This window comes from Strongylocentrotus purpuratus, unplaced genomic scaffold, assembly GCF_000002235.5.
Source record: "Strongylocentrotus purpuratus isolate Spur 01 unplaced genomic scaffold, Spur_5.0 spur5_contig_840, whole genome shotgun sequence".
Taxonomy (NCBI): Eukaryota; Metazoa; Echinodermata; class Echinoidea; order Camarodonta; family Strongylocentrotidae; genus Strongylocentrotus; species Strongylocentrotus purpuratus.
This window is the reverse complement of record NW_022145547.1, coordinates 86757-114395: the sequence shown is the minus strand read 5'-3', so window position 1 is coordinate 114395 and position 27639 is coordinate 86757. Positions and strand designations below refer to the sequence as shown.

Here is a 27639-nt window from a genome sequence, read left to right as displayed (position 1 = left end):
GTTAATGCTGGTGATAACTTAAATTGGTGATGACGATGATGGTGATGATGATGATGACTAGTAACTGTGGTGATTATGAAAATGCAAGCAATAATTAAAATGATAGTGGGTTACATTCCTGTCCTGTTTTATCCATTTCTATGTCTATCTTCTTCTTTTTTCTTGTACTTGCCTATATAGGTATCTCCATTCTCTTTTTTTTTTTTTTTATCTTTCCTTATATATCGTTTTCCATATATCCTATGTATTTTCCTACTTTGTTGTTGTTGACATCTCCTTGGTCTATCTGTCCTTATGGATTTCTTTGTTTTATCATTCTTACGAGATGTCGGTCTACTAGGAGTCTGGGATGCCCCACTTACTAATATATTCATCTTCTTGCATGTTTCTTCCACGTGCCATTCCGTCCACCTGTTATGTCCACTTACGTCACATCCCACCTCTCATTCGAGAAAAGATGTTTTTCTTAAATGCTAATAAAGCAACGCCACTATTTCATTCAATTCAATGTATTCAAATGAGAGTGTGTTTCTACCCATTGTGTCGGCAGATAAATTATTCCATTCACCTGCTATTCATTTTTATTGCATTTCAACAGCCAGAAGCACTATGAACATGACTGACAAAGAAAGCGGACAAAATATACAGTTCCTCAGGTAGATAAAGGAACATCCCTTCACTGCTATTATGTAAAAATGTGTAGAACAGGTGCCACATGCATATTCACCTGTTCTACACATTTTTACATAATAGCAGTGAAGGGATGTTCCTTTGTCTACCTGAGGAACTGTATATTTTGTCCGCTTTCTTTGTCAGTCATATTCATAGTGAAGGCAGGGTGTTTACAAACAGTGTTGCTATGCAGACAAAGTAGCATAGGATTATGATGTGAGACAGCCAGGGGCTGCATCTCTGCCCCCCAACAGTTTTCGAAATTATAACAAACATCACCATCATCATCATCATCATCATCATTATTACCACCATCACCATAAAGGGTGGACTGGGACTGAAATTCAGTTGGGAAATGTAGATGTGAGCAGCCCAATCGACCGTTGCGATACAAATCGACCGTGCCCACACCACAAATAGATAGGATCTAAAGCCAAAATATTGAGCCGCCCTTTGCGAACCCCCTCCCCCCCCCCAAAAAAAAAAAATAAATAAAAAAAAAAATAATAATAATAATAATAATTAAAAAATCCCAAGAGCCAGTCCGCACCCGGACCAAGACAACGCCACCACCACCAACCTCATTATAATCATCATCACCATCATCAGCCATCAGAACTAACGCTACTGCCAACACCACCATCACCACCATCGTCACGATAGATACGTGTAATCGTTCACAACTCAAAAGTTCGTATTAGACGAAATGTTTAATTGACGGATGTCAAATTATTTGGAGTAAACCTTATGCTATTTCAAAATAATGCATTTGATAAATCAAGGCCCCATAAGTCGTAAGTATTAGTAACTAGATCACAACATAATACCATGTGTGATTTTCGAGAACCTTTTGCTATCAACTGAACTGTCAATAATAATTCGTGACTTGTTTACGAAAGTTGCTCGGGAACAGACCGGTTAACTAAAATATTTAGATTCATTGCATACTTTTTAAACAAAGGGTCGTTCTTGAAAACCTGAATGCTTGCTCGAGATTTGCCCGACATAGCAACAAATATTATATGCTGAATGGATTCCAAGTATTATAGTTCATTCAGTAATGACAGGTTAATAGAATACCTCACTAGGTCCCCAGGAAATAAATATCCATAAATTGGTATATTTTGGTAAAACGCGCCTAGACCTACTTCAGCTGCGATACATGTTTTAAAGTTGAAATGATATATTCTATTCAGGGCATTAATAACATAATATTATTTGAAGAATTGACATCAAAATTATTTCCAATACATTTGATTTCTTTCAATCTGCAAAGATCATGCCGACACGAGTAATATTTTGAGTTCTTAACGATCAAAAGTGTAAAGTATTGTTTTTCTCTCCCACCTGGCTCTCTCTCTCTCTCCTTCTCCTTCTCTCTCTCGCTCTCTCTGTTTCTCTCTCTCTCTCCCTCTTTCTCTTCTTCTTCTTAAAAAAAATACCTATCAACTTCCTTTTTCTTTTCAAGCACAGGTGTTCAAGGCTTTGACATTCTTACATTCAGTAAAATGGGCAGACACAATACTTTGCAGAGGTTTTGACTGAACCAAATGATGAATTCATCACCATCACAATGGTAATTTGAATAAAGCATGCCAGAATCCGTCCCTATGAAAAGCCTCAGACGTTGAGACATCCTGATTAGATGTTGATTCGGATACCAAATGATGATCACCCTCCAAAGGGTGTGTACTTATTACAGCGACTATTCCCTTTGACACACCTACAATAGTGTTAGCACAATTGTTTTAGTGATCTGCCATGGTCAAAATCGGGACAAAGTATTAATGCGATCAGATCGATTTCCAAGAAAAAATGGCTTACAAGTTCTATCATCGCTTCTCAGCGGCTGATTTTCAGCGCTACAGGGAATTCTTTCCGAAATTCGAACACGAATCTTCGAGGGATGGTTTCGCCGGGTCGAGAAACACAGCCCAATCGGAAGCCGCTGCTATGCAAGGCAAGACAGCAGACGACAAAACACGTGATAAATTCACGACGTGAGTTGAATTGATCGACTTTATAAAACTTGACAATCAACAAATTGACAACATGAAATTAAAAAAAAATATATTGTTGTGTGTACAGACAAAGTTAAAATTCCACATCAAATAATAGAAGATACCGACCATTTGGTGTTTTTTGAAAGTTTAAATATATAAGTGAATATTTTAATTATATATAGTCTCTTAGCCAAATTAAATTTTTATCAAAAAGTACTTCGATGATGATGATGAAGATGACGACGATGTTGATGATTATTATAGCTCTATATTATACGAACAGTTTGCTTTTGGCGTCAACAGCGCATGTAGACAAAATTGAAAGCAATCCGCTAAATAAGCCACTCGGTGGCGCGATTATCATATTATTTGATGTCCTTTTGATATAACTCATAGTGTAGAGAAGGTACACATTTTGAAAATGTTATTTCCATAGGAAGATTGATAATTCAACATCCCAGTGGCACATGAGTCTATGTGAATATTTCCTTTGACATGACATAAAAGCTTAATCCCTTTGCGAATGTGTTCTTACACAGACGAAATAAATTCTGGGGACAGAGATGTAACAACATAAATGCCCTCCCAATCCCGCCAAATTCTTATGACGACGACGATGATGACACTCAAACTCCTCTGATACCATCGACGACTTTGTCCGCCGTTTCAACCACGTCCTCGACTACCTCATCGTCCTCGTCATCGGATTCATCGCCGTCGGAGAGCTCGAGAGCGAGACGGAGGAAGACCAGCCGACCGAGGAGAAGTCCAAAGAGAAATGATCCCAAATTTAAAGGAGTTACATTCTCCATGGAGACTGCCATTTCACATGGAAAACAGGAAGCAAGGCTCACGATCAAGTCACAACTTAGGTTTGCTCTTAATCAATTTCTATGCGTATCCTTACTAAATTATTTTTTATTTATTTCTCTCATTTATGATGATTGAAGACGGTGTCAATTTTGTTATTATTTTGTATTTCTTTTTATTACAGCCAAGTGGTTCATTGAAACACATATACAGATTTTTTTTTTAATTCTTTACGCAATAGGCTTAGGCTTATGCAAAAATAATCGGCAATAGGTATTTTTAGTTAGCTTTTTAAAGGTACTAAGGTGTTAAAAGGGGGAGAAAATAATACTCCTTTTAACGCTGAATATTGAAAAATGTTATGCTAATATCATACTGAAGTTTGAGCCTTTTAGAAATGGAGGATGTCAAATTTGTTTGAAAAAAATTACGAAAATCAAATTATACTGATTTTATTTTTAGAGTGTACACCTTTTTTTTTTTACAAACAAACGCCACAATAGTGTGTATTAGAAAATAATTCGGAACAAAAAAATACCGTTGTGCATCCCAGCTGAAATTCCAGACTAGAGTCATGAAACATTCATGAGGGTGGATATCAAAAGGCTTTCGGAAATGACAAGCACCGATACACAATGATATTGTATTCTGAATAAATTTCGCCTTGATTTGTTGAAAGTTGCTAAGGCAAACGAGCATACTCCAAATAGATTTTACATCTGATAAAAAAATTAACTATTGAGTCATTGACGATCACATGCGTCAAATTTTAAACATATAGTAGGCCTACATAAGAGAACAATTAATAGACCGGTTTACTAGCATAACAAAGTTTGTTGTTGATAACCTGAAAGCTTACCCCAGGCTTGCCAGACATAGCAACAATTAATGTATGTATTAATGGAAGCCCTCGTCACTAGGTCCCCAGGAAGGAAACATCCATAAATTTGAATACAATGTATGTTAGTAAACCGCTCTATTGAAATCGGGGTTATCTGTCTCGCTGGAAATATAATATTTTTCCCCTAAACATCATGATCCTCTCGTCAATGTTATCTTTTTTTAATGTGATAACCACATGGTCTCGTTAGTCCCCTGGTACATATGTTTTCGTGTATTAAAGAGACAATTATGTGGACTTTTTTGTTGTTTCTTCAGCATTCGTCGCTATCGTCGTATGTTGACAAAGCGCTCCATGACAGGATGGCGAAGGGTACTTCATCGGGGATTCTATTTCCATGGCAACTCACAAACTGGAGGCCGCACCCTGTCCGACTCGAGCTCATCTGAAACTGATAGTGATACCGGACTTGGAAGGATGAGATCGAAAGCCTTCAAATCGGTATCGAACAAGAAGAGAGTGTTGCCACTTCTTTTTGTTACGTCATTGAGTCAGCCACCCAACACTGCCGCTAAAGTTGGACGTCATTCTGGTAGATTGCCGCCACATACGATACCGGACCCGTTAAAGGCTCATGGTATGTGAGAAATAAAATCAAACTTATTAACGATAATCATTAAAGGTAGGCGTTACTACTGCAGCTATAAGGGATTAGACCACACAGCGAGCCAACGAGGTCACTGTGACAGGTGTCTATCTCATTAACTCAGCTCTCATTTAACATAAGAAAAAGAGGATCATGGGGACCAACAGGCACCAATTTGGGAAGTTTTCTATATAGAGGGAGCAAGTAGCTACAAGTAGGACAGTGTGCCTTTAAAACAAAAGCAAACACAAAAAACACAATAATATATTTTTGTGTATGCCTACATGTTAGATGTATGAGTAGCAAGCCGATACCCCATTTCCATTTATAAACTAAAACCCCTTTTTTTGCGATTTAGGCCTAGATTAGCTTTCATTTTTAATTCCATGTATCTCGCTATGTCGGGATAAGCTTAGTGGCTAGAATTAATCCGTTTCAACAAGATGTATCGAATATGTCGAAACGATAATTTACCCGTTTCAACAAGATGTATTGAATATGTCGAAACGATAATTTGAATTATTGGTCTTTCAGGAAAAACTTGCGAGTCTTGTAAAACAACACGTACTCCATTATGGAGAGATGCTGAAGACGGGACACCACTCTGTAATGCATGTGGGATTAGGTAAGTTATTTTGACCTTTTCAAGAAAATGCCCTCATTTGAATCTGTCCAAAATGGCTTTGGCCGCAAGATTAGTGACTTTTAGATTTGCGTGGACTGATACGTGTGACGTCCATTCAAGGCAGTGCATTAAAAGGACGTCGATCGTAGCAATCCACGTTGTCGTTGTGCAAATCTAAAAGTCCCTATTATACTTGGTCAGGTGCCCCCGTGCAACCCCACCCCGTACCCCCGTGCAACCCCACCCCGTACCCCCGTGCAACTCCACCCCGTACCCCCGTGCAACCCCACCCCGTACCCCCGTGCAACTCCACCCCGTACCCCCGTGCAACTCCACCCCGTACCCCCGTCCAACTCCACCCCGTACCCCCGTGCAACCCCACCCCGTACCCCCGTGCAACTCCACCCCGTACCCCCGCGCAACTCCACCCCGTACCCCAGTGCAACTCCACCCCGTACCCCAGTGCAACCCCACCCCGTACCCCCGTGCAACTCCACCCCGTACCCCCGTGCAACTCCACCCCGTACCCCGTGCAACTCCACCCCGTACCCCATGCAACCCCACCCCGTACCCCCGTGCAACCTCACCCCGTACCCCCGTGCAACCCCACCCTGTAATAACGGTTGCGACTTGTTCTGACAAAATTACGTTTACATGCATTGATAAGTCAAGTACTGACAATTTTAATAGGTATCAAATTATTTTCTTGAAATGTTAATATGAGGAAATTCGATAAGCATGATAAAACTTAAGCGGATTTGACCTCTCTTAACTTTACCACTAGTAAATTACAGTTTGACATGAGTTTTAATTGTTTAGGCAGCGCTCAACGAAGTCATGGTAACACAAAGAAGTTTGCCTTAAAGCCTATCTGCACTAGTTTGGCTAGGAGGGATTAGACCTCCCTGCATGGTTACTGACAGGTGGTTATCTCATAAAATCAGCTCTCAATTACATAAGAAAAAAGGGACCATGGGGGACCAACGGTCGCCGCTTAGGCATTGTTGCCTATAGAGGGAGCAAGTAGGTATAAGTAGTGCAGAAGGGCTTACATGTCGTTGACGTTCTTGTTGTTTTTGTTTCTAGATACAAGAAGTACCGGATTCGTTGTCCATGCTGTTGGCTGATCCCACGCAAAGACAGCAAGACATTCCCCTACTGCGGGCGATGCGGCGTACTTCTAAAAATGATGCTCCAGCGAAGGTGTCAGTATCTTTGACGGTTGTTTTTCAATAAGTGCAATTAAAGGTTCAGTACTGTTTGGTTGTTATAATGGTTGCCAACTTGTCATGAGTAAAAGGCAATATAGAAATATTTGAAACTCAAATATTCAATATCAATTACGAATGATTGTAGAGTAGGCCTACATAATAAGGCGGCTGAAGCACTGAGCAATAACAGATATGTTGGAATTTAAGATGATGAAATCAAATAATTACTCAGCGTCATACTTTTGAATTCCAACAGCCATTTATTGGTCCACAATTTTTCGATCTACCGTCTCAGTTTTTACGTGAAATGACAATATTAAGAATGATTATCGTAATAACTTTCTGAAATACATACATAATTCTGCTTTGTTTTAACTTGTTTTAATCTTCCTTGTTTTATTTTGTGCTTTTTTTTTTGGGGGGGGGGGTGAAAGTAATATAAAAGTTTCTTTTTATCCCTTTGACCAAAATGCTTAATTTTTTTGTGAAGACGATAAAGCGTGGCTTTCCAATGCAAATTGATTTTGAATGTTTCGAACGCGATTTTTTAGAGGATCTTTTCGTACGCTAACTTGTAATTGCACTAAGGTTAAAGCCCATGTTCAGTTTTGGTTAGCCTTCCCCTAAAAAAGGTTTTCTACATCAAAAGAGTAATGACTTAATGAAGGTGTCAATTTGTTCAATTTTCCTAAGTCATGATCTGTATTATCGTACAGTGCTACTCTTTCTACTTGTACACAGCGAAATTCAAGAAAACAGTTGATTAGGCGTCTCTATTTTCAAAAGGGAGATCGCCCCTATTTCTTTCTTATTGTTACTCTTGCCATTACTATACATGGTTTACCATGTTTGGATTCTAGAGTGAATCAACGGTTTTTGAAACTTAATCAGTGAGTTTGTTTGAAATAGTGGAATATTTCATTAGATTTAATTTAAGTTAGATTTACGTTTACATTTGAATTCAAATAGAGGTGGAGATATCGATTATTCATGTCGATATAATAAGTGGTAACAATTTCGTGTTTACGTACGATCATCTCTGTATTTATTAATCCTAACTATACTTTCGACTCTTGAGCAACAATTAATTTTAATGTGTTAGTATGAAAATCCGAACTGATATTATCTAACCGTAGAATAAATGCAATTTTCAAGGAGGCTATGCATAAACTCCTTATTCTTTTTTGAGTTGACAACTAGTATTCAAAATTATTGTCGGCGGTATGATTTTCTCAACCTTAGTCTGCAAATGAATAAGATTGTAGATTTTTGTCTATAATCCGTACACCTTTTCAAAACATGGTCGATCGGTGCCCTTGGGAATACAATGTAGATGTCAACATATTATAAGGCCCATTTGCAAAAATATTACATGGATTAGTAAATAAAATGTCAATCAGATGTTGTTATCAGAGGATTTAAATGTCTCGGTATCGGTGTTTTTACTTAGCAATATACATATGTATGTAAGATGTTGGTAATGATGGTGGTGACGATGATGATGATGATGATGATGATGATGATGATGATGGCAATGTACACATTTTACTTTTGTATTCATTAATCTATTGGTATAATGTTTGAGCAACAGAACGGGCTGAAACGACCTCTTTTGAAGGCAAAAGCAACACAATTATTTACCAAACTAGTTTAATTAACTTTTTAAAACACTATCATTACAAAGTTATACCTACGTATGCGAATTATAGTACGAATGTCATAATAATACAAGGTATTACATATTGTCACATGTTATTGCATGATACATACACCAAATGTTTACATAGAATAGTGCATTGCATGGTTTCAATAGAGTAAAACCTTTAAGAGAGGGGGTTAGTGGAGATACGAAGAGGGAAGGAAGGAAGGAGGGAGAGACAAAAGTAAAGAGGAAGAAAACAAGAGATACGGAGAGAGAGAGAGAGAGAGATGAGGAAAGAGAGAGAGAGAGAGAGAGAGAGGCGGGGTAGGCGAGGGGGGGGGGGGGTTTGGATAAATGGGGGTATTCGGGATATCCAGATTCCAGGGGGTAGGTGGGGACATGCAGACCAAAAGGCTTTACGTTTCTATTCCTCCCTTGACCATACCTACATTAGCACAAAAATTGACACGTCCTCGTTTATAACCTCATTTCTAAAGCTTGCGAGCGAGAAAAAATTTGATTTTTGATTGTATACCAAAATCAACCTGGTTACCAAAATATTTAGCCTAGATGAGATTTTTTTTAAAAATCACTCTCAAATAGATCACGTCGATAATTAAATAAAGTTAAAAAAAAAAATAAAAATAAATAAACTCCCGGGAAGGTAGGGGTGCATGTCCCCCCCCCCCCCCCCAGCTATCCGCTTCGTATTCTAAGCTGATCAAGCCTGTGAAAGCATTTAGCGAATGTGCAGGCAGATCAATGAAATATTATAGTAATAATGACTGCTATGAGAGACATAGATGTTTTTATACGCTCAAGGAGAGGTTACATGTGATTTATGTGATTATGCTATGTTATATTATCTGTTTGTCTGATTGTTTTTATTTTTTATATTTTGTATAATGTATTTCTTTTGAAGGGTGGGAATATAGGGGATCAACCTTGACAGGCCAATGGCCTTTGTTGATCCCTCACATCCTCCACCCTTCATCCTTCTTTCATCAGTACAATGTAAATGAATGTTGTTGTTTTTTGTATATATTTATATTGTTTTAATTTATGATTTGTTTGTATATCTTTTGATGTGTTTTTAAAGTGATGTAAAATAAATTGAATACTTGAATACTTGAATACGTGATCGTGCTATCGCCCCGAGGCGTCCCGAGGGGTGATAGCACGATCATGTAAAATCCTTCCCATTGAGATTGCACGCATATACGTAAAATGCCCAAACCGGTCAATAGTGGATTTCTAAAGTGAGGTATATAATTGCTATTATTAACTTCAGCGTCAATCTCACTGGGCTGCGATAGTTGGCGACAAATTGGAAACGGCATTCGCGAGGGAGTTTCCTAACCGTCTGGAAACAATCGCGTGGCTTCTCAATATATTCGCGTTAGTTGCAGTGCCTCGCTTTCGTGTCCCTGGAATTTTGAGCATTAAAATTAAAATCGTGCGAACAAAAATTCTCTCAAAGCAGCCTAAGGGTCGTAAACGGGAGTCTCGAGCCCGTCTAGAACCCTTCTCGAAAATTCCGTGTTCGAGATAGGCGCGAACCCGAGTGAGCGCGACAAAATTGCGACAGAACTACGACACTTTGTGACTAAATTGGGTTTAATAAACAACTCAGCAAGACATTTATGTGAATCCAGGCGAAAATTCAGGGTATATTCCACCTGAAATTGTCGCTTATTCGCGGATTTTTTTTTTCTTCCTCGAAATTATGTGTCTCCAACAAGTCGTGACCTTTTGCAGTCCAGTAATAAACCAACTTTCATCCACACCTCGTACGATGTCACTTCATTGCACGTCAAATACCACGGTGTCGTCGACGCAGTCTTAAGTGATTACTTTTGTACTCCAGATGGACTATTGACGTATTCCGGTTTCTCTGGATCAATGATGTCAGCGTAAACCTCTTCTTTGATGTTGCTGATCCCCGTTCTTTTGAGGTCCTGGTAGGCAGGTGGCCTGACTACACTCGGTTGAGGCAGCTCGTAATGAGGGCTCTTTGGGTCGCCTGCTGATGGGGCAGCACGTAAACGAGACAGGTCTTCCTTCTTCTGCTTCCGCTTGCTGGTGGTCGATTTAGAAAAAACGGACAGAAATAGTGGATAATCACTATTGTCGTCATCTCTACTTCCCCATCATCATCATCTTCATCTCCATCTTCCCAAACATCATCATCATCATCATCATTATCTTCTTCATCTCCATCTTCCCAAACATCATCGTCCCCATATTCCCAAACATCATCTCCATCATCATCATTATTATCATCAATATAGTCGGCAAATCATCAAATACTATTAGTGTAAAGATACAGGTGTATATGCAGATAATGTTTATGATAAACATGATGAGACTGACATGGTTTTTGTAACTCTTTTAGCTAAAAATGTCTTTTTGCAATGCAGACTGTAGGCTACATGAGGAATGGATTGGAGACAGCTCTGTTGTATAAACCAGTTAAAGTTAGGAATTAGACAATTACAAAACTATGTAGATATTGCAAATCCACGTCCTGCCTTTAATTTTTTTTCTCGAAAAGGGCATTACTATTATGCGAGAAATTAAAATGTTTTTTATTCTTACCATAAAATCACTATGGCAATAGCAAGTATGATGATCCCCAAGAATGATATCACGAATAAAACCATCCAAGCAGCATTAGTCTTCCTCAGGCGTTGACTCTCTGCAAAATTGAAAAGATAAGCGTAAATCGCCAAGATTCATCAGTTTATTGCTAATTGCAGAATAGACCTATTGCTGCAACAAATATTGTTATAGAGACATTTCATATTTTGATATCACTGTCCCTTCGTTCTTTTGGTTCCCTTGGTCAAAGATCATAGGCTGCACATAGTGCTTGGGCCACATTAAGAAGTTCGTTAAATGATAAGGACACATCCATGATTGTCATAAGGGCGAGGGTAACACTGTAGGAGCATTGTTACATCGTAGTCAATAATCAGTGAAGGATCCGGCACTTTAACTCGACAAAATTACTTTAAAATCCCACCAGCCCGCCTCCCTATCCAGGCGCAAGGGAGTGCGGGTCGGTCGGTTGTACGGGCGATAAGAGCCCGGCCCCCACTCCCTGAACGGAGGGATACCATGCGTGTTCCCAAAATGTCCGGTAAAGGGGTGCTTTTCACGTACCAAAGTCCGGCTCGTAGTACACAAAAATCCGGCCCGTATTGACTTTACACACCGGACTTAGGGGAGTGTTTTCAAAAGGAGGGAACATGCATATGCGTACCCTAAATAACACTGAGTGGGGGGGGGGGGGGGGTAAGAGTCGGGATAAGATCAATAACTGAACGCAGGATTGACCGCCAAATCAACAAACAGACATAGGACTATTGAGGCCATGACTAATGCGTGTTTAGCTGATGGTTGGATGTTTCTGTTTACATCAGTATACGAAATCATCATCAATATTGGTCTAATCACCACTCACCGAGGGAAGCAGTCGTAACAGCCACAAGTGGACTTCTTGGTCCTTCTCCGCCGGGACCTTCTCTGACGGCAGACACACTGATATTGTATTCTGTTCCTGGTTCCAACTCAGTCAATACAAACTCCATTATTCGTTGAAGATCGCCCTCTCCCACACCCGAATCGATTCTACCAGCCACTGTCCATTGTTCCTCTTCCATGGTTTGCTGATAGATAAGGTAACCAACAATAGGTCCATCGCCAGGATCCAGGCAAGGTATCCAAGAGCTCCAGAAGACAGTGACTGATGACGAGCTGATCTCTCCGACTGTTGGGCCGGATGGTAGCTCTGGCAAAGCTGGAAATGATAAAGCTATCAAGTTAATAGCTGATTCTATGTGTAAAGTACCTATTTGTTATGAAGAAAAATAACACCAGCAAAGAAACTAACAAATGAAACAATAAAAAGAGATATTATCACATCTTTTAGGCGTTTCCGGACACCTCCCCCTGGCCGACATCCACCCCGGATAACCACCCCCAGTCAACTACCCCCTAGGACAACCACCCTCTAGGACGACTACCCCTAGGACAACTATATCCGGACAACTACCCCCAGGACAACTACCCCCAGACAACTACCCCCTAGGATGGTTGTCAGGGGGGGGGGTAGTCATCTAAGAGCCTAGGGGTGCCCTAGGGGGTAGTTGGCTGGGGTTTGTTATCCGGGTGGATGTCCAGGTGGTAGGTGTCCCAAAACCCTTGTAGGGCCTATTTGAAATAGACTTAATGAAGTTCCAAATACGTTGCATTCTTAAATAGGTATTTCGGATAATATCCATGCATATACATTATGTATGTTGTTATTTACTAATTCAGCATACTAAGAATCTTGCTCTACGATTGGTCAAAAGTCAAACACGTGATGAAACATAGTTTCGTCCATCATTGAAGGGAGAAGAAAAGTTCGTTTAACACTGTGTACTATCTTCAACGCATGCAGGCGACCACGTCCACCGCGGTGATGTGGCGCGAATTACAAATTGAATTTTATTCGTTGCGTGTATACACGTACGTAAGTACTGCTAGCTGTTAATTGATGACTTGTTGCTCTAAAATGTAGGAAGAAGTCAATTGGAATAGCATTGTTGGTAAGTAGATCAAACCTAGGGAGCTTCATGCCATCGCACAGAAAATAGAATCTAACAGTTAGAATCTAGCACAACTACTCATGCGCGTACGCAGGGGGGGGGGGGGGGGGTAACCCCCCCCCTTGAGTTTTTGTTATGTATATGTTTTATGTATGTTTTTTGTGACCCCCCCCCCCTTGTTGATTTTTTTATTTTTTATTGAAAAAAGAAAAGAAAAAAGAATTATGCCAATGGCTGACCTAAAAAAGGTGACCTTACCCCCCCCCCCAACGGAACAAAATGTCAAATTTTCAAATTTCGAGACCAAAAAAAAAAAAGTATCCGTTTACCCCCCCCCCCCCCCCCCCCCCCCCCCCCCGCCCTACTGAGCGACTTTTCGGCTGGCTGAGTCGTTGCGATTTTTTTTTGGATTAAAATTTTCGGGAGCAAAATAATAAAGCTGAGTCGTTGCGAAATTTTGGGCCCGATTTTAAAACCCCCTCCTTGAAAAAATCCTGCGTACGCCACTGCAACTAGGCCTACTAGTAGTAATACTATACTTTTTGTAGAAGTACTACTAGTAGTAGTAATGTTAGAACTAGGCCGAACACTATCCCAGGTAAACAAAACATTTAGATTGTCTTTCTCGTAGACCCTACCAGTGAAATGTTTCCGATGTGGAATATATTAAAACATAAATCACCTTTTGGTTTCAGGCGATGGCAAACTATCAGTAAAAAGACAGGATCACTTCCTCGGCGATCTAAATGTAAATTACATACGCTATCTTTCCTCAGCTTCGCCTTGGAATGATAACTACACGTACATCTAGATCGCCTCGGAATTACAGGGCCCATGACATCGAAAAACAAGTGTATTCCTGTTGGTGTGCAGTCCTGCATACATCTCATATTTTGATAAGTAAACTTCTGAATTTGTTTCATAGATTTTTAAATATTTTTTTAAATATTTGTTTTTCAAACTTGCTAAGCTTCACCCCAAATACCTCCAGATTTCATTCCCCTTGTGCCATCATCTGTCTGTCAGTCATCAATGAGCTAACTTGAGAAAGTGATAGGTATTTTTGCCGACGTTGACCACCTGTTACAATACGTAATACAGTAGCAACATACAAGTTGCTATGTCAGACATGCTGTATCATCACCAGGAAGACAAAGGCAATGATGATGTATTGTACATAATTATGTATGGAAGCATGCAATTCTATTATGAACGTGTGCTAAGCTGGGAGAAATTACATACCATTGTCTATTCTAGAATATTAGTTTAGTCTGACATGTCTGACATAGCAACTTATATGTTGCTTTTGTTGTGGTATTGTAACATGTGGTCACCTTTGGCAAAGTTACATGCCACTTTCTCAAGTTAGCTCATTGATGACTGACAGATGATGTCACAAGGGGAATGAAATCTGGAGGTTTTTGGGGTGGAGCTTAGCAAGTTTGAAAACAAATATTTAAAAACATATTTAAAAATCTATGAAACAAATTCAGAAGTTTACATATCAAAATATGAGATGTATGCAGGACTGCACACCAACAAGAATACACTTCTTTTTCGATGTCATTGGCCCTTTAAGTGATACTGGATTGTCCCATCACCTTCACCCACGGTAATTATTTGCTTACTAGGTCAAGTAGACTAGACCTTACAAAACTTACGAGTATCTCGTCCCGCCCGCCTCATTTGGCCGTTACCTCCTTTCTATTTAGACTACTACTACTTACTAGTACTTCTATTCAGAAATAAAGGAACAAAAAAAAAAAAAAAAAAAGAAAGAAGCAAAGGCAGCTAATATACAATATCGCGTAGAATCAGCTTAAATATGGTGAGTTCTGGTTTGAACTAAATTTTACCGTAAAAATCAAAGATAGCAGAAAGCGTAGCCAGTGAAAAGGATCTATTTTGGTCCGGCAGTTCACCAGCGTAGCAGAAGATTTGGTCGCCTTCGGTCACGTTGTAAAGGAGGAAACTATTATTACGGAATTCACCGTCAAGACTCGTCGATGAGAAGGAAATCGGTCTCGATGACGAAAGAGTTTGACCGATGGATACCTTGACGTCATCTGGAGACAGTGTTTCTCCTTCGATTTCGGCGTCGGCTGCGCAGTAGACATAAGCGAAACCGGGATTGGTTCGAGGGATCATGAGTCGGAAATTATCTTTAGAATGAGATACAAGAAAGAAACAATAACAAACCAAATCTAGCATCATATCTCACAGTAACTACATAAATTTGTTTATTAAACAATTATTTCAAATGTAATGCTCATTGTGTAGGAGGCGTAATTTTGATTGCATCAGTTACTGCGCTAATCCAAGTTAGTAAATTAGGTTTGCCCCACATGTGTCGTGCAGCTGCTATGTTCATTTCGTTGATTTTCTTTGTACGACGCGGTACGACGCCATTCCCTATGCGCCATCCCCACACTGCGCTTCAGAGACAGCACCCCATTCGTTGATGCGGTCTTGCATCAGGCATGAATTGATTGATGACGCCTTGTGTGCAATGGACATAAGACTAGAGTGACATTTGAAGACACATAAGCAAATTGATAAATGTAATTTGACTCACAAATTCCTTTCTGGCAAATCATGTTTCTGTCTACTGTACAGCGGTCATCGTCCCATTGTCCATGTTTGTCATTACTTCTGCTCGACCAGAGGCAAGCACAATTTTGATCTCGACCCCTATTATCTGGTTGACCTTGGGCCCAACCATCATATCTAATATAAAACAAAGAACAATCAAATACATGACAATTGCAATAACAATGAAATACCCCGGCTTGCCAATGTGAGCAGATACTATTAATGGTATTCAGGGGCGTAAATCCCGGGGGGGGGGGGCGGCAACCCCCCTGACTTGAAGTAGGGGGGATGGCCTGTACAATCATCCCCCCCCCCTGATATTTCAACAACAAAAAAGAGAGAAAAAAAAAGGAAGAAGAAGAAGAAGAAAAAAAAAACTGTGATTGTTTCAATTTCAGCATAATGCATGAGAAATTAGTTATTTTTTGTATGTATGTATAACTGTATAGCCTACACGTATACAGTATGTCACTATCATTAAGAATTGTTGCGCGACGTGCGCGAACAAGCACTTCGTAAACTTCAGAATAATAAGAATCCCACTATATACACAAAATGCGTTGGGCCGCGCCCCGGCTGCTAATTTTGTTTTCCCAAACAGGTTTGCCAATGCTAATATTTCCGGTCATCTGATTGGCTGATATGTTACGTCATTAGCAATGACGTAACCGTTAGGGTGAGTGATAGGGGTATAGAAATCATGCAGAATCACTTCATCAACCCATCGTTGGCTTAATCGGTAAGGTCAGCGTAATGCAATCATATAGTTGTGGGTTCAAGGCCGGCCACGCAGTCTTCTGCATATTGCACCGCATGCATGCTCGTCTCGCGCTAGCAATGCAGAACAATTTTTCCCGCTGCAGGGCTGCAATGCATGATGTTTGTGTAGGTCTATGAATGAATTAATTTGTTGTTTATATTGAATAAATTGAATTGAATTCAGATAAATAGGGCTTAATAAGAGTCGAAAGCGGTGCAACGAATCGTCTTCTTTCTATAACTATTAAATCAAACGTCTAAGCTTTTCGCGCTTCGCGCGGGAAGGGGGAAACTGAATTCAAACAAGGATTAAGAGTCGAGAACAGTACACCCAATCGTCTGCTTTCTCAAATAATTTAAGGAAACGTCAAGGCTTACGCGCTTCGCGCGAGAGGGGGAAACTGAATTCAGATAAATAAGGCTTATTAAGAGTACATCGAATCGTCTGCTTTCTCTAATAATTTAAGGAAACGTCAAGGCTTCCGCGCTTCGTGCGAGAGGGGGAAATTAAATTCAGATAAATAGGGCTTATTAAGAGTCGAAAACGGTGCAACGAATCGTCTTCTTTCTATAATAATTAAATCAAACGTCTTAGCTTTTCGCGCGGTAGGCCTATCGCTCATACCCCCTAATGTGTGTGTGTATGTGTGTGTTGTGTGTTTGTGCGTGCGCGATCGCGCGCGCTTGCGTAAATTGGGCGTGTGCTCGTGCTAGTATGTGATGGCTATCGCCGATCATCCCCCCACTCCTCGGTACGGATTTACGCCCCTGATGGTATTGCAGACTAGTCACTCCTAAAAGACTAATGCTGGTTAAATATTCGGTTATATGACATAAATAACCAGGGAATCATAACCGTTAACTAGAAACGTGGATTCCTCATAAATTCTGACAAACTTCATCGCCCCACATGGATATCAAAAGTCAAAATACTAATAGGCTAACAGTCAAATGACATGAATTTTTCCTACAAGATTAATCAAAGAAATGCACTCATTTTACTGTCGATGTCGTGATTATAGTACTTACATCACTGGTGTGCTGTCAAGCCATCTGAATTGACCTTCGACCTCTCTGTCATTGCAACCAATCCAAAAGCACCGCGTATCTCTTAAAGGCGGAGTGATGAAACTCGTCAAGAAAGCCTGCATTGATATTGAAAAATACAAAACATACGACTCACTTCCCATTCCTAAAACCAAAATAATCACCAAGAAAAGTTATATGGCCTGATCGTAACATGATATTGAATAGAAACTATTTAACAAAAGTGAAACATTCTCGAGATCTTCTATGCGTGGCATCACTCGAATGTAAAATGGTACACATGTGCAATTTTTTTTTTTTTTTTTTTTTTTTTTTTAGGAATCGGACATTTTTTTAAATATTGAATGAATATTAACCCTTGGACATGAGGCGTCATTGTTGACTGAAAGCTGTATCTGTGACTAGCGCAGGGTTTGGGTTTCCTGTGCGAGTGACGTTCAAGAAGTAAATCGTACACAGATAGTATTATATTACTCGCCCTTACACTAGCCTTTACACAAGGCTTCATGTCTGATAGACGCCGAGCTACTAAAAAGAGGCTAATCGCGAAAACCCAAGTGAACGCCAGAGCGAGTGGCTTCACCCAAGAGGCCTATAGTAATCTGGTTTGGATTTATTTTGTTAACCCTTGCTTCCAACTGGAGTTCTCTACCGAAATTGTAGCGTCCAATCAGCGAACGTATCGCGTGACGTCGGCATATATTATCCATCACGTTCACAGTAAACTTATAGAATACCTATAAAATTGAACAAAACGAGTTGGACTGGTTCATTTTGTATACAAGGAAAGTCCAATTATCTCACTTACAATTGTTAGCTCAAGTCATCAAATGTTTTCTATTTTATTGTAATTTTGCATGTAAAGTAGATTTGGATGTGATATTTTGTATTAATCATTTATATGTTCATCTCATAAGCAAATCTAGTTTACGTCTTTTACCATTTCTTTCATGTTTTGAAATGAACGAATCACGAACGAAATAAACTGGGAGATGGCCATTCTAATTGGTAAATAAATCCAAGTCATGAATAATTCATGCAGAGCAGAAAAAACAGAATTCAAAAGGCCTCGCGGCTAACGCTACTCGATCGCGCGTTCACCCCGGCTCTCTAGACTCATCTCAGCCGCTGATTGAGGTGGAAAACAGCCAGAGTCAAGAGGCCTTGACAAAAGGCTACCCTTACATTAACTGCCTTCGTATGCTCTCTTAGCGTAGGTAATGCGCAATCCTCATGACTGTAATAGATTTTATCACATGCGCCTGGAACAAGGCAATTATTATCACAGCGCCGTTCATTTTGCATTCACTCTTTTTTTTACTAAAAGTATCACCCTCATAATTATGTTGCTACTTCAGAAATCGTTTTGAATCGTGTTTATACCTGGATCTCGTCTGAGTCAACCCTTGCTAGATTCGCTCCGTAACCTTGACAGAGAGCCTGCGCCTGATCGTAGTCTAATCGGGTGATGCTGTCCACTAGATAGACTGCGTCATCCAGTCGGTGCCATTCTGACTGACTTGTTACTGTATAATGATATGATAGTGACAGTTTCGAAATCATAAGGCGGCTGCATGTAATACCTGACGCAGCAGGACATTGAAACAGCACATATAGTTATTAAACAGCACCCCATGGTAGGATGAACTGGAAGTGATTTCCCCTTTTTAACAGGGCGCTGAAGGGTGGATTTTCACTAGTAAAAATGAGGTCTTTACATTTCTGGGTGCCCTTTCACCCCAGCACCATCTAATGCAGGGGATAAGTCCACCCCTGAAACAAACAAAATAAGGGGGGGGGGGGGGGGTGCTGCAGCGTCCCCAGCACCCCCGGTTCCCAAGATGAATAAAGGTCAATTAAACTAAGAATTAAAAAAAACATATGCGCGTAGCAGTGAATACTTTAAAGTTTGTAACATGGTATTCGGTCTGTCCTTTAAAAGTAACCTGTAAATATTCAATCGTTCTTGAATAATATTTCACAAGTAATAAGTAAAGCACACACACAAAAAAAAACAGAACAGAAATATATAATAGTAAAAAAGTATATTCTTACCCCCTTGTAAAGACACGATGGCTGCAATGATGATAGTAACGAACAATGTCTCCTCGGAGCTGAACTTCATTTTAAATCAAAAAATGGATGCGAGTTGATGTCAGAAGCTATTCATTTATGATTGAATTTCAAAATGTGTGTACATAGACAGAAAGCGAAATGATCGTTGACGTGTCTCGCGCTGCAATGACCTAAAACAAACTTGATACCTTCCGTTTTGTTTCCTGGACTTGTTGACATTGATTTTCCTCCTTCAGTTTGCTACATCACCCTGTTTTATTTTAGAATAAAAGTAACCGTGTCTTTCCATGTTCATGTTTCCATATAATAATTTAATTTATGTCTTTGGAAGACGGAGAGCCTACTTGTGAGCAAAAGACTAACTTCTGAGTTTAATTATTTGTTTTCTGTTTGTTTTCCTGAATGCACATTGGAAGAAAATAATCATAATGATAACGGCGATGTTGATGAATGATACCAAAAGCAATAACAAAAACAATACTTACAATAATAATAACAGTAATAATGATGATAATAATGATATTAATACTAACTAAAATAATGATCGTAGTAGTAGTAATAATACATGTAATAATAACAATAATACTACAACATATTAAATTACTACTACTAATAATATTAACAAAAATATAATGAAAAGAAGAAATTGGTAAACAGATAAATAATTAATTAATAAATGAATGGATTAAAATAAAATGGGTAAGACATCAACATCATCCTAGGAGTAAGATATTAACAATTGTTGTCTACTACTAACGCTCATGTTTACAGTTACTTCAGATACCTTTGATTATCATATTCATATTGTAGTCCGCGGGATGTAAAATAGTGCATCATGACAAGCAGATATCATGGTACATACATGTACAAATCCTCTAATAGCTGATGTAATTTTGTTTCTGTTTACTACTGAGTTCCTTTCAGTATGGTTTTGCTTGTGTTTGTTTATGTTTATGTAAGGTCTATGGCTTATGACATTTTAAATGACCAATGTTTGTAAATATTTGAAAGATTTTCTCAGTGTCAGGTTCGATTTCATACTTGTCAGCGAAATCTGTATTTGAAAACCTGCAATATTCTTCGCATATATGACAAATAAGGTGAGGATTTTATGGTTCTTCTTACCCTATTCTAAATTTGAACTGTAATCGACAAGAAAAAAGGGTATGCTTACAAAAGACCAGCTAAAAAGTTCAGTTTCGATTTAAAAAAGAGGTCATATTTCATCTTATATATCAGTTTTATTTACTCGAAATATAATGTTAGTAATAAAACAGAGGTCTTATAAATAAACATGAATACATAGCTATATTAAATAAATTGGTATTTTTGTAGGAATTGAAAAGTCAATATGTTGAAATTGAATTGAATTGACAAAGTAATATCAAAGTTTGTTGGTTTACGCTTCTAACACCGTTGTATTCAGTCGAGGTGAAAGATATTCCGGCCTTTCATTTTCATATTAGTACTGTCAGTTAGGTAATATTGATACAAGTCGGAAGGAGAGGATTTCTGTACTTCCGTCTTTTTAGTATTGAAGATACAGGAAAGAGTTAGCTCATGTTTTTAAAGTAGACTATAATATGGCGTAGCCATGCCATGACTTTATTTTATTGGCATTGGAAATTATGTATAACTATTAGTGAAGACAATAGAGGTTGGGATTATCTGTTACGTCGTGGATGCAGAGTTTTACATAATAGAGCAATTTCTACAGTTACATTGTTCGAAATTCACCAACGTGATACTATCTTATATATGGAAAATCCAGAAATATTTATTTATTTATTATTATTATTATTATTTTTTTATTTATTTTTTGTTATAATTATTTTTTTTATAATTTTTTTATTATTATTATTATTATTATTATTATTATTATTATTATTATTATTATTATTTATTTATTTATTTATTTATTTATTATTATTATTATTATTATTATTATTATTATTATTATTATTATTATTATTATTTTTTTTTTTGGGGGGGGGGGGGTATCTGGGAGCAACCAACTACTACTAGTGGGTTCTTGTGTAGCGCTCATGTATGTCAGACTTGACACTCCTGAGGCTCCACAATACTGCTCCCGCTTAGTACGGCTGCCATAATTGTGCTCTTATCTAGCGTTTCAAGGAATTCCTGCCAGGTACCCATTTTCCTCACCTTCGTCGAGTGTTGCAAATGTAGATGAATGTTTTGTCAAGGGACATTAGTGCCGCATCGAGACTCGAACCGCCAACTATGTAATCCTCAGTCCGGTGACGTATACACTAGACCACGGCGACACCCAGGCTTGCCGGAAGCAGTTTAAGGCCTTTTTTTTGGGGGGGGGGGGGGATATTCCAGGCGGCTCACCTTTCAGGGGCAGTGGCGTAATGAGCAATAAGAAAAATCTGCAACACCATCACTCTTACATGTTACAAGCAGGCCCCGCGAAACGTTTTATTCAAAGTGGAGTATTAACGATCAGGTAGCGAAGCGAGTGGAGCATTAATTGGCGCGGGTCCAGGGGCTTTGGGAGCTCAGGGGTTTTTGGCATTAAATTACAGTCATATAAGCATAATTAGATACCGTATTTTTGACAATGGCGGTTCAATAATTGGCGTGGATCCAGGGGGCTGAGCCCCATGAAGCTCAAGGGTTTAAGGCATTTAAGTATGGACAGATGAGCATTCAGGTGCCCGTCTTAGGGCCCTTAATTAGTGGGGGCTAGGGGGTAGAGCCCTCGGAAGTATACCGCAATAAAAAACTGGAAAATATCAGCCCAAACAGGGAGAAAAAAAAGTTAAGAAAAAGAAGGGATAACAAACATTTCAGACCGACCGACCCTTGTTATGGAACTTAAAGGGCAATACAACAACATTGTTTAGGCCTAACAAAGGCCGCGTCCCACCTACCGATAAAAAGAACATAACGATATAACTACATGTACAAAAATTACACACACTTTTTTTTTCTTCAATTTTTTTATTATGAGATTTCAATTAAAATAAATCATTTCATAAAAATAAATGTAAATAATTCCTTACAAATACACATCTCCATTTCGTTTTCATAACATTAATAAATTATTCACAAAACAGTGAGCAAAGTAGGAGAATAATGGAATGAAATCACTAAATTTGTGTAATAGTTAATAATCACATACTGAACTTAATTACCATTATTCATGAAAAACGAACTTTAAAAAATTATTCATATTTGTATACAATGCACCATAAGCACGACATCCCTCCACCCCTTCTACTACTTAACCCCCCCCCGTAAACATTCACGTTCACTCGCACCTTACAAAACATACACGGATTCACAAGCGCACACTGGAACTCCAGCCAATCATCCTCACTCACAAGACCACACCCAAGACACTCCCATTACACCAAACACAACACTTATCTACTCATCATATAGAACACTATACAAATACTCCATTCACAGAACAGCACCCACCCATACATCTAACCGCATACCTAACATCCTAACTCCTAAAAATATATCACATTCACACTCACACACACACACGCACACGTTAATTTAGACCTTGATACATTTTTTTTTCTTCAGATGTTTCTGCATTAATCGAAAAGTCAAATACAAAATATTCAAGTAACATGTAATATAATTTAATTACATAAAAAGTAACGAATGAAATATACCCCCCAAAATGCTTACATATAATTGAAAACTTGAAAGTATGGACGCAAGTCAAAGAATCAGGATAAATGCAGAGGCCAACTATCATAAGCATGAATGCTTGAGTCGATAGCAGCCGGGCAAGGAGGGGGAGGGGGGAGATACATGACGCATCTAGTTTATACATCCACTTATAACACTCTGTGCATGAATGAATATACAGTGCGTCCCAGAGAAACGAAACCGAGAATTATCCATTTTCTATCATAACTTAATCACAATTATGATTAATAAATGACACATATTTTGTAAAGCTTAGATCCTCTTTCATTTGATGCAACTCATATGATGCATATTTCACGCATGACTGATTAAAAACAATTTAAAGAAAGGGTACCAAAAAGTCATTTGGCGAACGGTATCTGAATTTCGAAGACTTCTGCCCTTTTATATGACACCTCAATCAGGAAAAAAAAAAAAAAAATTACTAACAACTGATAATTAGAACAAATTACATATGGATGGAAAGATTTTCTCTTGAAAAACACGAATTATTTGCTGAGAAATCATATAGATATCATGGAAAGGCGTAAAATGCAATTTTTCAAGACCCTTCTTAGACCCCCAAGCGCCCCCGAACGTAAGCCAAACACACGAGCGTAGCGAGCTCTGAATAGTGACGTCACACCCTGGACAAACAGCTCGCATACTCGCATACCGCTCGCATACCGGAGTCGCGCGTGTATTAGTCTGCAGCTAGACAACCGTGTCCAGGGTGTGACGTCACAATAGTGACGTCATACGAAGGACTGCTGAAGGCAGTAAATCTGGATCTCAAAACTAACATATTTGAAAGTTGATTTCTGCGGGCCCCAAATATATTTTGAAGAGGAAATTTGTTGTATTTGATCAGTAAGGCTTCCCCTTCACAATGATATGAATTTTGCATCAATTCAATACACTTTTGCTTCTTGGTGTGACTCCTTTAAAGTAATGCTTGTATTTCCATAATTGTATTAAACGAATCCGTTCCACTGGCTGTCTGCCCTAACAACAAAGAAGACGAAAGACGTAATGCATGGCTGATCGTCAACAAAACGGAGTTTGTTGTTTGTTGCTACGGCAGGCAGCCAGTGAAATAAATTCGTTTAATAAAATTATGGAAATGCAGTTTATTTCAATTTCAATTTATTCAGCCAATCATTAAAAACAACTTACAATGACACTGGAACTTGTACAATTTTACCATGATGACAGGCTATGGACCCCTGAGAAGCAGAGCTTGTAAAAGGGGCCCATTAACACACAATTATATACAGATATAATGAAAACATACTATAACAAGCAAAACAAAAAAAGAGATATATGTATATTCATACTTATTACAAAACACTTACAAATATCTTGCAAACACACTCAGCCATACTTACTTACACACACACACACAATACAATGTACACTGTCGCTCATAAAGTTGGAATATATTTGTTTTACCCCAATTTATGGAATTATTTTAAAAATAATTTAAAAATAATAGATCTAGAGAATAGTATACATTCTCAGATTTTATTGAACAATAATTTGACAATGTGTGTTTTGCGTGACTCCTAAAGCATGTGTTTGCTACTATGCTTATTAACTAGGAGACCTACGCCCTTAAGTCATAAATGATAGTAATGAGGATTAATGCCCCACAAAAGGGCACTAATATAGCACGGTTTTGATCATGGGGCATCACAGTTATGAGGCCATTGCTTTTTCACTGAACCATTACTGTACGCATCGGGGGCTAGGGTAGGGGGCAGTTTCCATAAATATAAAAAAAACACAGAAAATGCAATAAATTTTCAATAATTTATTGCATTTTACACCGGTCCCCAACATAAAAAAATCCTCTGGACGGCCATGCATTATGGCTCAAGAAATGGGCACACAGAGGATTTGTTTATGTTGGAAACTTGGATAAAATGTAATAAATTATTAAAAATGTATTGCATTTTCTTTGTGTTTTTTTATTTATGGAAACTGTCCCCTACCCTAGCCCCCGATGCGTACAGCCATGGTTCAGTGACAAAGCAATGGCCTCGTAAGTGTGAGGCCCCAGGATCAAAACCGTGTCGATGTGCTATATTAGTGCCCTTTTTGTGGGGCATTAATCCTCATTACTGTCATTTATGACTTAAGGGCGTAGGTCTCCTAGTTAATAAGCATAGTAGCAAACACATGCTTTAGGAGTCACGCAAAACACACATTGTCAAATTATTGTTCAATAAAATCTGAGAATGTATACTATTCTCTAGATCTATTATTTTTAAATTATTTTTAAAATAATTCCATAAATTGGGGGTAAAACAAAAATAATCAAACTATATGAGCGACAATGTACTTTAAACTATATTTAAAGCATACAGTTTGCGAACTCCAGCCAAATTTTGTACCCAAATGTTGTCTGGAGTTCGTGTGACATACACAAATGTGTCGTACGTACCAATTTAGTGCGTTTCCAAGTGAAATTGTTGCTAATTCTAGTATTTTCTCTAAATGTTGCGTCTGAAACAAGTTGCAAGCTGTTGCAGCCCAATGTGATACTAGCTCTACATCCATTCCTTGTGCGATGTCACTTATTGCGTGTCAAAGGTCACGCGTGTCGTTGACGCAGTCCGGGGTCAATACATGACGCCTCATGTGAAAATTGAATAACTACTTTCCAACTCCAGATGACATATATACGTATTCCAATTTCTCTGGATCAGCGATGTCATCGTAAACCCCTTCTTGGATGTTGCTGATCCCCGTTCCTTTTAGGCCTTGGTAGGCATGTTGCCTGACTGCACTCGGTTGAGGCAGCTCGTAATGAGGGCTCTGTGAATCGCCTGCTCCTTCTTGGACAACACGTAAACGAGACAGGTCTGCCTTTTTCTGCTTCCGCTTGCTGCATGGTCGATTTAGAAATGACAGACAGAAATAGTTGTTGATCATCATTATCATTATCATCATCATCATCCTCGTCATTACCAGCATTATTACCATCACTATTAATATCATATTCGGAATTTTCAAATACTATAATATAAGTGTAAAGACAGAGGTAAAAGAAAATTCGCATTTCAAGGTTTTTGAGGGAATACAAGAATGGTTTACCTCATAATTAAATATGCAGATATTCATGTTACTGATAAGCATGATGAGATTAAGATGATTTGTTTGTATCCTTCACCTAAAAATGCATTTTTGCAATGCAGGTTGTTCAAGAGGATTAGATCGAATGCAGCTTTGTTGTATAAACTATTTAGGAGAATTACCCCTCTATTTTGTTTTATTCTGGCTTCATTAAAAACAACTTATTATCAGGGTGGAATTCCCCTTTAATAAACCGGGGGGGGGGGGGGTTTCCCCTTTCAGAGGATGTATTTTTCCTCGGGGTTGATTGTCGTTGGATATCCTTGGGGGACGTATTTGTCCTATATATAGAGAGAATAGTATTAAAGGGGAGGGGGGGGGGGGTAATTGCCCTCGGGGGGGGGGTATCGTCCACGGGGACAATTGTCCATGGGGGTAATTTTTCAGGAGGTAATTTTCCGGAAGGCAATTTTCTGGAGGGTAATTGTCCTCGGGGGAGAGGGGGAGGGGGTAGATTGCCAGGGTATTATTTTCCTGGGGAGGGGGGGGGGGGTATTTTTCAGGGGACGATTGTCCAGGGGTAATCGAAAAGGGCAACTCTTATGCGAAAAATTAAAAAAACATTTATTCTTACCATACAATCGCCAAGGCAAAAGCAAGTATGATGATCCCCAAGAATGATATCACGAATAAAACAATCCAAACAGCACTAGTCTTCCTCAGGTACTGACTGTCTGCAACAGTGAAAAGATAAGCGTTGATCACCAAGATTTGTCAGTTCATTGCTAATTGCAGAAGAGACCTATTGCTACTACAAAGAATGCTATAAAATAATGTTTATCCAGACATTTGATATTTTGATATCACTGGCCCTACGTCCCTTTGGTCCCCTTGGCCCTAGGCTGCGCATAATTGGTATGTATGGTAGTGCTTGGACCAGAGTAAGAAGTTCTGTACAATGATTAAGGGAAATTCCATGATTGTCATTAGGGCGAGGGTAACTGTAGGAGCATTGCGACATCGTAGTCAATAAGGATTCGGCATTTTTACTCGACGAAATTATTAAAAAGTACCACCAGCCCGCCTCTCCACTCCGGCTCCTCGCTCAGTGCAGTTGGGGGGGGGGGGGGTGTAGGGGCAATAGCGTAAGGGTAAGAGTCGGGATAATATTAATGGTTAATGTCAAATGGACGCGGGTCCGACTGCCAAATCCACCAACCGACATAATTATATAGGACTATTGAGGCTATGACTTATGCGTTTTTAGCTGTTGGTTGAATGTTTCTGTTTACATCCGTAACCGAAATCATCATCAATATTGGTCCAATCACCACTCACCGAGGGTAGGAGTCGTAACAGTCACA

At 39.0% G+C, this 27639-nt stretch overlaps 2 protein-coding genes across 2 annotated transcripts; one reads left to right on the top strand and one right to left on the bottom strand.

Annotated features, from left to right (window-relative positions):
• Nucleotides 1-2098: 2098 nt before the first annotated feature.
• LOC100892523 lies at nucleotides 2099-5532 on the top strand (the record flags this gene model as incomplete). The annotated part of the gene is made up of 4 exons (XM_011665025.2): nucleotides 2099-2672; nucleotides 3215-3547; nucleotides 4644-4963; nucleotides 5507-5532. Coding segments are annotated over exons 1-4 (864 nt in total), but the record flags the coding sequence as incomplete, so codon positions are not given.
• A 4005-nt stretch (nucleotides 5533-9537) lies between these two features.
• LOC105438950 lies at nucleotides 9538-19645 on the bottom strand. The gene is made up of 8 exons (XM_030988127.1): nucleotides 19499-19645; nucleotides 18827-18969; nucleotides 17426-17541; nucleotides 15621-15772; nucleotides 14902-15207; nucleotides 11917-12252; nucleotides 11049-11148; nucleotides 9538-10529 (listed from the first exon to the last, which is right to left on the bottom strand). The coding sequence occupies exons 1-8, from the start codon at nucleotides 19566-19568 to the stop codon at nucleotides 10301-10303; spliced, it is 1452 nt and encodes a 483-aa protein (XP_030843987.1). The 5' UTR covers nucleotides 19569-19645; the 3' UTR covers nucleotides 9538-10300.
• Nucleotides 19646-27639: the final 7994 nt, after the last annotated feature.